Source organism: Bos javanicus, chromosome 16 (assembly GCF_032452875.1).
Source record: "Bos javanicus breed banteng chromosome 16, ARS-OSU_banteng_1.0, whole genome shotgun sequence".
Classification (NCBI taxonomy): Eukaryota; Metazoa; Chordata; class Mammalia; order Artiodactyla; family Bovidae; genus Bos; species Bos javanicus.
Genome location: NC_083883.1, coordinates 72,999,600 through 73,013,028, shown reverse-complemented (window position 1 = coordinate 73,013,028; position 13,429 = coordinate 72,999,600). Strand labels below are relative to the sequence as shown.

At 42.8% G+C, this 13,429-nt stretch overlaps 1 protein-coding gene across 2 annotated transcripts in view; it reads right to left on the bottom strand.

Annotated features, from left to right (window-relative positions):
- KCNH1 (potassium voltage-gated channel subfamily H member 1) overlaps positions 1–13,429 on the bottom strand; it is a 448,093-nt gene that overhangs the window by 368,170 nt on the left and 66,494 nt on the right. For both annotated transcript variants that reach the window (XM_061383594.1, XM_061383597.1), the window contains exon 5: positions 8,054–8,172. In XM_061383594.1, the coding sequence (XP_061239578.1) occupies positions 8,054–8,172 (119 nt within the window). The remainder of the gene's footprint in view (positions 1–8,053; positions 8,173–13,429) is intronic.

Sequence of the window (13,429 nt, the reverse complement as noted above, 5' to 3'; positions counted from 1 at the left end):
TACATCTCCTTCATCGGCAGGCATTACCACTAGCGCCCCTAGGAAACACCCGAGCCCTGCCCCGATATCTCACACCACACTAAAGGCCTACTTACCTGAGTTCCTTTTACCCAGAACATTATGTCTGGATTTTAACAAAAAGTGGCAAGACATACTGAAAGCCAGAAAACACAGTCTAAAGAGACAGAGACAGGCCTAGATATGGCAGGGATATTGGAATTATCAGACCATACATTTTTATAAATATGATTCATATGCTAAGGGTTCTAATGGATAAAATAGACAGCATGCAAGAACAGACAGGAAATGTAAGCAGAGATGGAAATTCTTAGAACCAAAAAGAAATGCTGCTGCTGCTGCTAAGTCGCTTCAGTCATGTCCAACTCTGTGCGACCCCAGATGGCAGCCCACCAGGCTCCCCCGTCCCTGGGATTCTCCAGGAAAGAACACTGGAGTGGGTTGCCATTTCATTCTCCAATAAAAAGAAATGATAGAGATCAAAAATACTGTAACTGAAATAAAAAATGCCTTTGATGGGCTCCGTAGTGGACAGGACATGGCAGAGGAAAGCATTTCTGAGCTTGGGAACATGTTAATAGACACCTTCAAAACTGAAAAGCAAAGAGAAAAAGACCAAAAATTTAAGTAAAACAGGATGTCTGAGGACTGTGTGACAACTACAAAAGGTGTAACAAATAAGAAATGGGAATACAGAAGGAAAAGAAGGGAAACATGGAAGAAATATTTGAAGCACTAAAGACAGATAATTTCCCCCAAATTCATGTCAGACACCGAACCACAGAGAGTGGAAACTCAGTAAACACAAAGCAAGATAATGAAAAGAAATGAAAACAAAAAACAAAAAACCCACTTAGGCATAGCATCGGAGAAGGCAATGGCACCCCACTCCAGCACTCTTGCCTGGGAAATCCCATGGATGGAGGAGCCTGGTAGGCTACAGTCCATGGGGTCGCTAAGAGTCAGACACGACTGAGTGACTTCACTTTCACTTTCACTTTTCACTTTCATGTATTGGAGAAGGAAATGGCAACCCACTCCAGTGTTCTTGCCTGGAGAATCCCAGGGACAGAGGAGCCTGGTGCGCTGCCATCTATGGGGTCGCACAGAGTCGGACACGACTGATGCAACTTAGCAGCAGTGGCAGCAGCAGCAGGCATAGCATATTCAAACTGCAGAAAATCAAACAAAAATTCCTCAAAGAATATGGGGGAGGGGTGAGGGGGGGTGGTGTGTAGCTGGTGGGGGTGAGGGGAAATCATAACCTATTATGAGGAAAGATAAGAATTACACCATAATTCCACTCAGAGACCACACAAGCAAGAAGAGAGTAGACTGAAATATTTAAAGTGTTGAAAAAGCAAACACCAAACTAGAACTCTATAGCTTGGAATATTATCTTTCAAAAGTGAAAGGATAAATAGACTTCCTCAGATAAAAATTGAGGGAATTTGTTGCCAGCAGAAATGCTTTGCAAGAAGCGTATAAAGAAGATATTCAGAGAGAAAGAAAGTAGTATCAGTCATAAAGTTGGATCTACTTAATTAAAAAGAATACTGCACACTGCAGAAGGAATAAGGGAAGGTAAAAGAAAACTCTTCTTATTCTTAATTGATCTGACAGGTAACAGCTTGTTCAAAGTAACAGCACCAATGGTGTGATACTGTGTGTGTGTGTGTGTGTGTGTGTGTGTGTGTGTATAAGTGCTTATGTACACTTATGGATAAGTGAATCACAAGAATAATACAAGGGACACGACAGAACAATTAGAGGAGCACTGCTCATGAAGCAGTGTGTTACTGCAGGGTATGCATGCTCAGTCGCTTCAGTCATGTACAGCTCTCTGCGACCCCACACACTGTAGCCTGCCAGACTCCTCTGTGCAAGGGATTTCCCAGGCAAGAATACTGAAGTGGGTTGCCATTTCTCCCTCCAAAGGATTTTCCCAACCCACAGTTTACAGCGGGCCCTCTAAATCCATGATTTTCATGCCTGTGGACTCAACCAAGTGCAGATCAAAATACTCAGAAAAAGAATTCCAGAAAGTGCCAAAAAGCAAACTTGAATTTGTTGCTCCACCAGCAACTATCTTCACAACAGTTACATTATATTTACAACTATTTACAGAGCATTTACATTGTATTAGATATTATAAGTAATCTCGAGATGATTTAAAGTATATAAGAGGATATGCTTAGGTTATATACAAACACATGTCATTTTATATAAAAGACTTGAGCATCCATGGATTTTGGTATTTGTGAGGGGTCCTGGAAAAAAATCCCTTGTGGATATCTAGGGATGACTGTATTTGAAAGTGGACTTGGATTACCTGTAAATGTCTACTGCAAACTCTAGGGCAACCACAAAAAAAAAGTAAAAAAGGAAGTATAATTGATATCCTAAGGAAAGAGGAAAAAATAGAATCATATAACATGCTCAGTTAAAACCATAAAAGGCAAAAAAAGTGGAAGACAAAATAGGAACACAGAACCAAGGACAACAAATAAAAACCAGCAACAAATTCTGTAGATATTAATCCAACTTTAAGCCGATTTTAAAGTGATTATCTGACAATAAACACTTTAAATGTCAATGATTTAAATAGGCCAATTAACACAGGGATTATCAAAGTGGATCAAGAAATAAGACCCAATTATATGCTGTCAATAAGAAACCCACTTTATTTATTTTTTTTAACTTTACAATATTGTATTAGTTTTGCCAAATATCGAAATGAATCCGCCACAGGTATACCTGTGTTCCCCATCCTGAACCCTCCTCCCTCTTCCCTCCCCATACCCTCCCTCTGGGTCGTCCCAGTGCACCAGCCCCAAGCATCCAGTATCGTGCATCGAACCTGGACTGGTGACTCGAGAAACCCACTTTAAATACAAAGACACAAGTAGATTAAAAAAAAAGGGTAAAGAAAGATTTACCATACTAATGCTAAGCAAAAGAAAGTGGGAGTTGCAATATTCATTTCCGACAGACCAGAAACTTTACGGCAAGAAAAGTTATCAGGGATAAAGAAGGGCATTACAACACATGTGTCTTTTTCAACGATGATTTTCTCAGGGTATATATGCAGTAGTGAGGTTGCTGGGTCATATGGTAGTATTATTCCTAGTTTTTTAAGGAACCTCCATACTGTTCTCCATAGTGGCTGTATCAACTTACATTCCCACCAACAGTGCAGAGGATTCTGTCTTCTCCACATCCTCTCCAGCATTTATCATATGTAGATTTTTTAATGTTGGCCGTTCTCATTGGTGTCATTATAATTTTGATTTGCATTCTCTAATAATGAGCAATGTTGAACATCTTTTCATGTATTTATTGGCCATCTGTATGTCTTATTTGGAGAAATATCTATTTAGGTCTTCTGCCCATTTTTTGATTGGGCTATCATGTGTAAAATAGATAGCTAGTGGGAAGCTGCTGTATAACACGGGGAGCCCAGCCTGATGCTCTGTGATGACCTAGAGGAGTGGGATGGGGGAAGGGAGGAAGGCTCGACAGGGAGGGGATATATATATATAATTATGGCTGATTCATGTTGTTGTATGGCAGAAACCAATACAACATTGTAAAGCAATTATCCTCCAATTAAAAAATAAATTAAAAAAAAGAATGGCATTAGATAATGATAAAGGAGTTGGTTTTTCAAGAAGACATAACAATCCTTAATACATAGGCACCAAGCAACAGAGCATCAAAATATTAAATACCTGAGGCAAAAACTGAAAGAACTGAATACCTGAGGCAAAAACTGATAGAATTGAATACACGAGGCAAAAACTAAAAGAATTGTAAGGAGAAATAGATGAATCCATTATGATAGTTAGAGACTTTAACAGCCCCTAACAGAAACATGCAGATCCAGCAGGCAAAAATCAGTAAATGCATTGTTGAACTCAACACCGCCATCAATCAAGTGGCTAAAAAGGACATCTATAGGCTATTTCCTCTAATAGTAGCTGAATATACATTCTTCTCAAGCCCACACGCAACATTTGCCAAGATAGACCACACACTGGGCCATAAAACACAACAAATTTAAAAGAATAGAAATCAAACAATGTCTGCCCTCAGATCACAATGGAATTAAGCCAGGAATCAGTAACAGAAAGACAGTTGGAAAATCACCAAATACTTGGCAATTAAACAACACTTCTAAATAATACATGGGATCAAAGAAAAAAATCTCAATAGAAAGTTTTAAATATTTTGAACAAACTGAAAATGAAAACACAACCTATCAAAATTTGTGGGATGCAGTGAAAGCAGTGTTTAAAAGGAAATTTATAGGATTAATATATTAATAAAGAAGAAAGATCAAAAATCAATAAACTGAGCTTCCATCTTAGGAAGCTAGAAAAAGAAGAGTAAATTCAATCCAAACTAAACAGAAGGAAAAAAAAAATTAGAACAGAAACCAGTGAACTTTAAAACAGGAAACCATTAGAGAAAATCCAGAAAACCAAAAGTTGGTTCTTTGAAAAGATCAATAAAATCCATAAGCCTCTAGCCAGGCTAATTAAAATTTACTAGCCCCTGGGAGAGGACCCAGATGTTTGCCTCATATTGCCAGTCAATCAGCACTTACTCATGCCAGACAGGTAGACAAAAACACCAACATCATTTCCTTTCTTTTATCCATTTGATCAATTAAGAAAAAAAAAAAAACAAACACTTATGAGCATCTACTATGTGCCAAACACTGTTTTAAATGCTTGGGACATATCAGTGAACAGTAAGTACAATAAATAAGTAAACTGTATAGCTGCCCTAGTAGCTCACAGGGTAAAGAATCTGCCTGAAATGCAGGAGATCTGAGTTCAATCCCTGAGTTGGGAAGACCCTTAGAGAAGGGAATGGCAACCCATTCCAGTACTCTTCCCTGGGAAATCCCATGAACAGAGGAGCCAGCCAGGTTACAGTCCATGGGTTCACAAAGAGTTGGTTGGACACGACTAAGTGACTAACAATTTCAATTTCAGAGTATATCGGGAGATGTTAAGTGGAGAATAACAGAGCAGGTTAAGGAGAGGATTAAGAGTTATGAGTATTTCTTATTTTGTTATGAATGTTTGCATGTGTGTGTGTGTGTGTATATATAGGCAATTTACTTTATTTTATTTATTACTTTTATTTTCTTCCCTCTTATTCCTTTATCATCTAACACAAGACATACTGATAGGAATTAAGTTTATATCACACTGTTTAAGTTACAGGATGTCAAGGATCTCATCCAAGGACTTTGCATCCTCCTCTGGGGGAGGGTTGGTATGTTTTGATTATATGCTAGAGAATGGATACAGGTATATGTATGGCTGAGCCCCTTTGCTGTCCACCTTTAACTATTAATATCACAACATTGTGAATCAGCTATATTCCAATACAAAATTAAAAGTTTAATTTAAAAAGATAAGAGGATCATATTAGGTGGAAGTATGACTTTGTTATTGTCTTTCAGTCAGTTCAGTCGCTCAGTTGTGTCTGATTCTTTGTGACCCCATGGATTGCAACACGCTAGGCTTCCCTGCCCATCACCAATTCCCAGAGTTTACTCAAACTCATGTCCATCGAGTTGGTGATGCCATCCAACCATCTCATCCTCTGTCATCCCCTTCTCCTCCTGCCTTCAATCCTTCCCAGCATCAGGGTCTTTTCCAATGTCAGTTCTTCCCATCAAGTGGCCAAAGTATTGGCGTTTCAGCTTCAGCATCAGTCCTTCCAATGAACATTCAGGACTGATTTCCTTTAGGATTGACTGGTTTGATCTCCCTGCAGTCCAAGGGACTCTCAAGAGTCTTCTCCATTACCACAGTTCAAAAGCATCAGTTCTTCGGTGCTCAACTTTTCTCTTTATTTGGAGATTAAACATGGTTTAAGGAAATGTGTACAGGTGCCAAATTGACAAGGAATAAAGCATAGTGGTTAGTTCATGTGTCAGCTTGGCTAGGCCATGATACCCAGTTGTTTAATCAAACACTAAGTGCTTCTGTGAAGGTACTTTGTAGATGTGATTGACACCTACAATCAGCTGACTTTTAGGAAAGGAGATTACACTCTATAATCTAGGTGGTCCTCATCTAATCAGTTGAAAGGCCTTAAGAGCAGAACTGAGGTTTCCCTGAGAAAGAAGAAATTCCATCCATGGACCTCAGCATCAGCTCCTCGCAAGAGTTTTCAGCTGGCCAACCTGCCCTGTGAATTCTGTACCTGTCCAGCCAGCCCCCACCGCCACATAAACCAACTCCTTGCAATCAATCTCTTCAGATATAAATATCCTACTAGTTCTTGTAACTCTTACCGACACAGATAGTCACAAAAAGAAAATGACATTTGAGCAAAGACTTGCCATCGGTGAAGGAGCTGCACACAGATAGCTACAGGCAGAGCAAGCCTGTGCTGTAAGAGGAACAGCTGGAACGTGGCTGGATGGGAGTGAGCCAGGTGGAGAGCAGCGTGAGAGGAGGGAACTTTATTAACCAAGAGCAGCATCAGGGACAGACAGAGTGCAGGCTGTGAGCTGAATGGTCTCCTTTTTTTTTATCATAAGATGAGCCTATGTCATGATAAAAATGACGCTACCATCATCCAGGGTCTCACCTGCTCTAACATGACACAAGTGAATGTCCCCCATTCCCACTATGGGCAGAAGCTTTTGGCTGCTATACATATACAGACATCTTCTGTAGTCAATTCGTTAGACATTCGGTGCACATGTGCAGAGCACCCACTGTCAGCTGCACCACGCTGGGAGCGTCTCCCTCAGGGGTATGGGAGCCAAGAGGCAAGTCAGGAAGCACCCTGCCTTCTGCGCACAGATTAAGAACTGACGGGCCACCACCAGGCAGAGAGACAGCCAAGACGTGTCATCTTTGGGTATGATGGAAATGTGCTGTGTGGAAGGTGTAATCTCTTAATTGGTCTTACTAATTAACTAGACCTTACTTGGTCTAGTTGGGAAAAATACCAGGCACCACCAAAGGGAGATGAGAGTGGTTTGCATGCAAAACCACCAAAGACAGACAGTAATCATGGGGGTGCACTGAGCCTGATCAAATATCTTGTCCAGGCTTCCCAGACTCTCACTTGTCCCAGCAAAAGGAAGAACACCACCACCATGAGTTTTCCTTACTACAAAGGTTATGGAAACAACAGTAATATTAAGTATATTTATTATCCAGGAAAACTTTCATAATCCAGCTTCCCTGGTGGCTCAGATGGTGAAAGAATCTGCCTACAACGCAGGAGACTTGGGTTTGATCCCTTGATCAGGAAGATTCCCTTAAGAAGTAAATGGCTACCCACTCCAGTATCCTTGCCCGGAGAATTCCATGGACAGAGGAGCCTGGTGGGCTACAGTCCATGGGGTCACAAAGAATCAGACATGACTGAGCGACTAATGCTTTCACTTTTTTTTTTTTTCCACATGTTGATAATTATATAAAATGAAGAAAAGGCAATATAAGCCACCTTAAATGCACATATTGATTCTTAGATACATCTCAACTCCATTAAAGTAAAAAAATACATTGCTTAGGCTTGAGGAAATAGAATATTTCTTAAATACAAAGAAGAGTTAAGGCAAGCCCACAAAAATTATAACAACGTTACATGGTTAGTGGGATTCTAAGTGATTTTTATTTTCTTTCTTTTTGTTTCCTGTATCTTCTTTTCCTATAACAGTATTCATTGCCCAAACAGCAAAGGTTTATAAGTAAAGCCCCCTTCATATATATGGCACTACTATCTCCTTCCTGAGAGTCAATTGACATCTTTTATCTCAAGCAATTTCAAATGGAATTTGCAGTTCCCTTTTACATACGGGAAAGTACAAAGCTCACAAGAGTTAATTCACTTACCCAGAGTCACACACTGTGGTGTGCAGCTCAGCCAAGACAAGAGTCCAGAGTCCTGCAGGTCCCGTCCAAGCCAGCACCCTCCCTGTGGACCATTATCTCAGCCCAGGGACCCTCTGAAGTGAGGGGAGGGTTAAGCTGAGCTAAGCCCTTGCCCTTACCTCGGCCAGACGGGAGTGCTTGTGGACGTTCTCGCCTTTCTGCACGCTGGGAGCCAGCTGCTGCAGGACACCCCGGCTGCTCGTCAGTGCTCTGGTCAGCCGAGCGAACTTCCCCCAGCCTGGAGCATGCGGAAGACAGGAGAGACAGGTTCACTTGGGTCCTGGAGGCACTTGGACATTTACACCACAAGTTACGCTATCAGATGCAGATTTCCACCCTCTTGTGCACCCATGAGTCACTCGGCCATCCTCGCCATCAAAACTTGCTGCTCAGAGAAGCCCCTGGACATGCTGAAATCTGGGCAGCGGTGGGCTTTTCCTTTGTACTTTCACTTGATCCTAATCATAGCTCTGTGGTGTAGGGAAGGCAGGCTTTAATAGTAGCATTGTTTTACAAATAGGGAAACCGAGGCACAGAGTGTCTAGGCAGTTAAAGGGTCTAAAACCCAGATCACTCTACTCTGGCCCAAGGCTTTTCTGCCAGATAATACCAGGCAATCGAGATGTTTCTCTGAATCTACGGCTCAGGCTGTCCGCAAGCCCCATGGCGTCTGATCCTAGCAGAGACCAAGCTGGTTCTAGGTTTTAAATAACTAGACAAACTAGACAAATGGTCATTCCATGTACTACATTCTCCAAAGCCAGGGGAATAAGAAATGAATTTAACCCCTGGAGAGGTGGGGAGATAATAGTGGTTGATTTTAGTCTGCTCTGGGATTAGGGAAGGATAGTTGATGGCATGTAGGTCCCCTTAAAACTAGAAATTCAATGAGCCTAGCACTGAACTTGGAGTAAAGAAATACGGATATAAGTCCCAAATCTGCTTGCTTGTGACCACCAACAAATTGCTTAAGTCACCTGGGCCTCAGTTATCTCATCTGTAAAGTGGAACTTAAAACACTCAACCTGCACGCTCTAAGTGCAGGGTGCATTTTCCTGGTAAAGCAAACTAAGTTCAGCACTCCAAGTAGTAGTGGACTAAACAAACAGTCTTGAGGCCTCCTTGGCCCTTTGGACTAGCTCCTCCAGGGGAAGTAAAACATTGGTCTTTTTCTAATCCTCCCACTCCATACTCCAAAATCAAAAATGAACAAGTGATCTTTACTAAGAATTTAAGATGCATGAGGGATGTTTTAAAGATCCCCAGAGACAACTGTCCATTCCAACATCCAACAAACCTTCTGCATCAAGCTTATGACCACGGCAATTGTCTCATGAGACCCCTGAAAGCCTGCAGGGGTTCTCCAAACCAGGCGTGGGCTAGGAAGCGCCAAAGACCTGGATGGGGGTGTACATTAAATAAACAGAGCATGCAACTATTTCTACATGACAGTGAAAAGCAAGACTAGGCAATATTATATTTTATCCTTTAGAGGTTATAAGTAGTCTGCCTAGTAGCAGAAATCTCATTTACCACATTTTACCCTGGAGCACCTTTCCAAGACAGACTGAGAATTCAGAGGACAATGGAGTCAACCAGAATGATGGCTCTTTTTTTTTTTTCTGCACAACCTTTAAGGATCATAATCTGTACAAATTTTTGTCAATATAGCAAGAATAGCAAATCAGGTCTTTTTATCTCTTCCAGAAGTGTTGGGCTATAAAAAAGGTAGTGGCATTTTCATCCATCCCAATGCCATTAAGAACTGGGACTTGCTGGGGTCAGTGTGAAAAGAGGCTCACGGTGGTCGGGCTGCGGGGAGTCCCGCTGGTGTTGACAGGAGGGGACAGCCCAGACTCTCCAGGGGTCTTTGACATCTTCCCCCAAATCAGCCATTTATGAAAGTGCTCATTGGAATTCGCTTGTGTGAACCATGGGCTAGAATATTTTAAAGTCTCTTTCGGAGTCAGGCTCACCTTCAGCTCAAAACAAAGCGGGAAATGAATTCTGCAAAGCTCTTCAAGAGGAGAAGAAAGTATATTTTCCAGGTGGGGGGAAAATAGTTGTGCATGTAAACATCAGCAAGGGCTCTGCACACCCCCCACTCAGTCCTACCCATCCACCACCACCACCACCTCCACCATGATCTGCACTCTGGGACCAAGGATAAGAGGGACTTGGCAAGGCAGATATCCCAGACCCTGCCTGGCAGGGCTTGGGATCCTGGTCCATCTGATAGCATGGCACAAAACATTAAAAGAAAGATTCCTGGACTTTTGGGCATTTCCCCAGGCCCAAGCTAGTCCCTCACTCTAGCCCTGATTCTCTGCTCTCGACTGACTGTGAAGGGCACAGGAAGGCGAGTGGGTGTTGGATGGGGAAACGGACAGGCAGCATGAAACCCTCCATCGCATCTCTACCGGGACGGGCAGACTCTGCCTCTTCTGAAGGGAGGCAATAAGTCCTTTCCCAAGTTCCACCCCCAAGTTGTTCTTTCTGGGCCCCAAAAACTTTATAATAGGAATCATGCCGAGCCAGATGGAAGAACATCATTCATTCACATATTAATTCCAAACATAACGACTATGTACCATCAAAGTGCCAAGTACCAGGGATGCTAAGATGAGTAAGGTACAGATTCTGGCCTCAAAGGGCTTGTATTCTAGTACAGAAAGCTGATAAGTAAATTAAAAACCATGATATAGTAAGCTAAATTCTGCAACTCATGAGTACAGGATGCTATGGCCAAAACTGTCCAGAGAAGGCATAACAAATCCAGGCTGGGCTATCAGGGAGGCTTCCCACAGGAAGCGATACTAGAGCAAACTTTGCAAAGATGAGTAGGAGCCAGCTGAACTCAGGAAAGAAAAGACAGACAATCCAACACAGAAGGAACAGCACCCACGAAGGCAGAAAAATCACAAAGCAGAGTAACATGTCAGTGACAAGGAAGAGCTTCTAAATAGCTAGATGAATGGTGCATGGCATGCAGAGGGGAGGAGAATGCAGGCAGTGGCCTGAAGTGATGCTAAAGAGGTCGTCAAGGGTCAGACCAAGAAGAACTTAAGTGCGAGAACCTAGATGGCAAGTAAAGGAGTTTAAATATGGTGGGGCCATTTTAGGAGAGAATGGCAGTGTGGGAGTGGTTAACAGATAGAAGACCAATCAGAATCCCAGACGCCATGAGGGCCTGGACCAGTGCTGTGGCCTGAGCCAGGAGACAAGGGGAGATTTGAGAACAGCTGCAGAGGCAGAAGCAAGGACTGCAGAAGGAGAGAGGAGGCGATCCAAGTGGGCCCTGGGTCCCCGGTTAGGATGACTGGGGTGATAGCCATACAATGAGATTGCAAACATGTGAGAAGGTGAGTTAGACTGAGACAGACAAGTACATGACATCACTTGTCACTTATGTGATGTCATATCTAAAAAAAAAAGATACAAATGAACTTACTTACAAAACAGAAACAGACTCACAGGCATAGAAAACAAATTTATGGTTGCCAAAGGGGACAGCGGAGAGGAGTTAGGAGTATGGGATCAACAGACACACATCGCCATACACAAAACAGATAAACAACAAGGATTTACTGTACAGCACAGGGAAATATATTCACTTGTGATAACCTATAAAGGAAAAGTATCTGAAAAAGAGTGTGTATGCATATACATTCATATATTAATATACCTGAATCACTTTGCTGTGCACCTGAAACTTACATACTACTGTAATTATACGTCAGTAAAAATTTTAAGAAAACACAGAAGAGAAGAAAATGGGTTTGGCAGAAGATAAATGTACAATTTGAACCAACAATGTCCCTTACAGCAGAGCGTCAGGAAAAACACTGCTGGAAAATGTCAATTTCCTATTGTCCGAGGGGCCAGCTGGGAGAGAATAACTCAATGAGAATTGAGCTTAAGGTGATCTTGTTAAGGGAAGTCACTTCCACAAGGAAAATAAGGCAGCTGGAAGACCCTCTGCCTTCAAGGAAGCCTTTCCCTGACACCACCTACCCCCAGCCGAATCACCGGCTCCCGCCCATGTACCTATTTGCCTTAGGCAGATTCCCATTAGATTATTGGTTAGGCTTCATTGTTCTTATTTGCTTACCTGTCTGCCCATCTCCCAAATAGACTATAAGGAGCAGGGTCTCTGTCTTACATTTCCTTAGGGTCAGCGTCGATCATAAAGCTAAACATCCCCAAAGACACCCAGTAAATGTGTATGCTGAATAAACGTGGATGACGAACAAATTGTTTTCTCCCATTGTCCTATTTCTATTTGGGTTTCCAATAGACATAAAGTCCCAAAGGAAAAGTAGCCTATTTTACAAACTCTGTTCAGTTTTAGGAGTTATTTCTGCACCCACCCTTCCAATTATATCCCATTTGGGAGTTCAACAGGGAACTGAGCTCAGATGAAGAAATCCCCAGCTCAGGGTTCTTCTAGCTCTGTCTTAAAGGTCACCACATGGCAGGTAGGGCTGGGTGTGTCAGGGGGTGATCAAAGCATCACACGATCAGGCAAGATGAGAAGGGTGAACAGGAGGCGGGGGGGAAGCATGAATGGAGAAGGACAGGAGAAGGGGAACGCAGTTTACAATCTAACAAGCAGCTAGAAAGTATTCACCGAGTCCTTTCTCCATTCTCAGTAAGGACAACCCTCTCTCCCTTACTTGAACACACACTGGCTACTGGCTTCAGCTGGGGTGAGTCCCCCACTAGGCTGCTTTAGCCCATACATCCCTGTATCCTCCCTAGGCCAGAAGAGATGGTTCTAAGAGGAGTTGAAATTCCAGCTCCTCCCAGGGCAAGTCCAGAGATACTAGAAAACACAGACCTAGAGGCCCCTCCCTGGGAAAGCACGTGGGGGCACTTGGAACAGAAGCTGCAGAGGCTCCTGAAAGCACCCTGGGGGACGGAGGCCAGGACGCAGGCGCATCCTGATCTGAAGAGCCACGGGGTCCTTGAGAGGAGCTGGCGCCATAACCCAACACCCAGCAAGGAACAAAGGACACAGCAGACCACCAGACAGTGCGGACACTGCCGAGGGGTCCTCAAGTCTTCCTGCCCCCAGATCGTTCTCCTATCGATGTACCAACACCCAAAACTCTAGGATGGCTTCTTCAAGCAGAAGTCACTACATCATCACCTTCCCGTCATCCAAAGTGCAGAGAGAGAAAATGTGACTATTGAAGGGGGAGGGGGTCCTGTGCTTTGTATCTATTACCCTCTCTCTTCCCTGAGAGCACCTCATATGTACCCCACGTGAAGACTCGTGGAGAAGGGTCAGCAGTCAAGGCAGCTTGCCAGCACCTTCAGCCCTGAATATTCTATATCTTTGGCCTTTAAAAATCTCCTTCAGAGTTTTACATTCATTTTTTGTCCACTCTTGGCTCAATTTTAACCCTGAATTTAGAAGTAAATGTGTAGATCTTTGAAAATGAATTCGCTCCTTTAATGTGAGATTATTCCGTGAGGTAAGAGAGCAAACA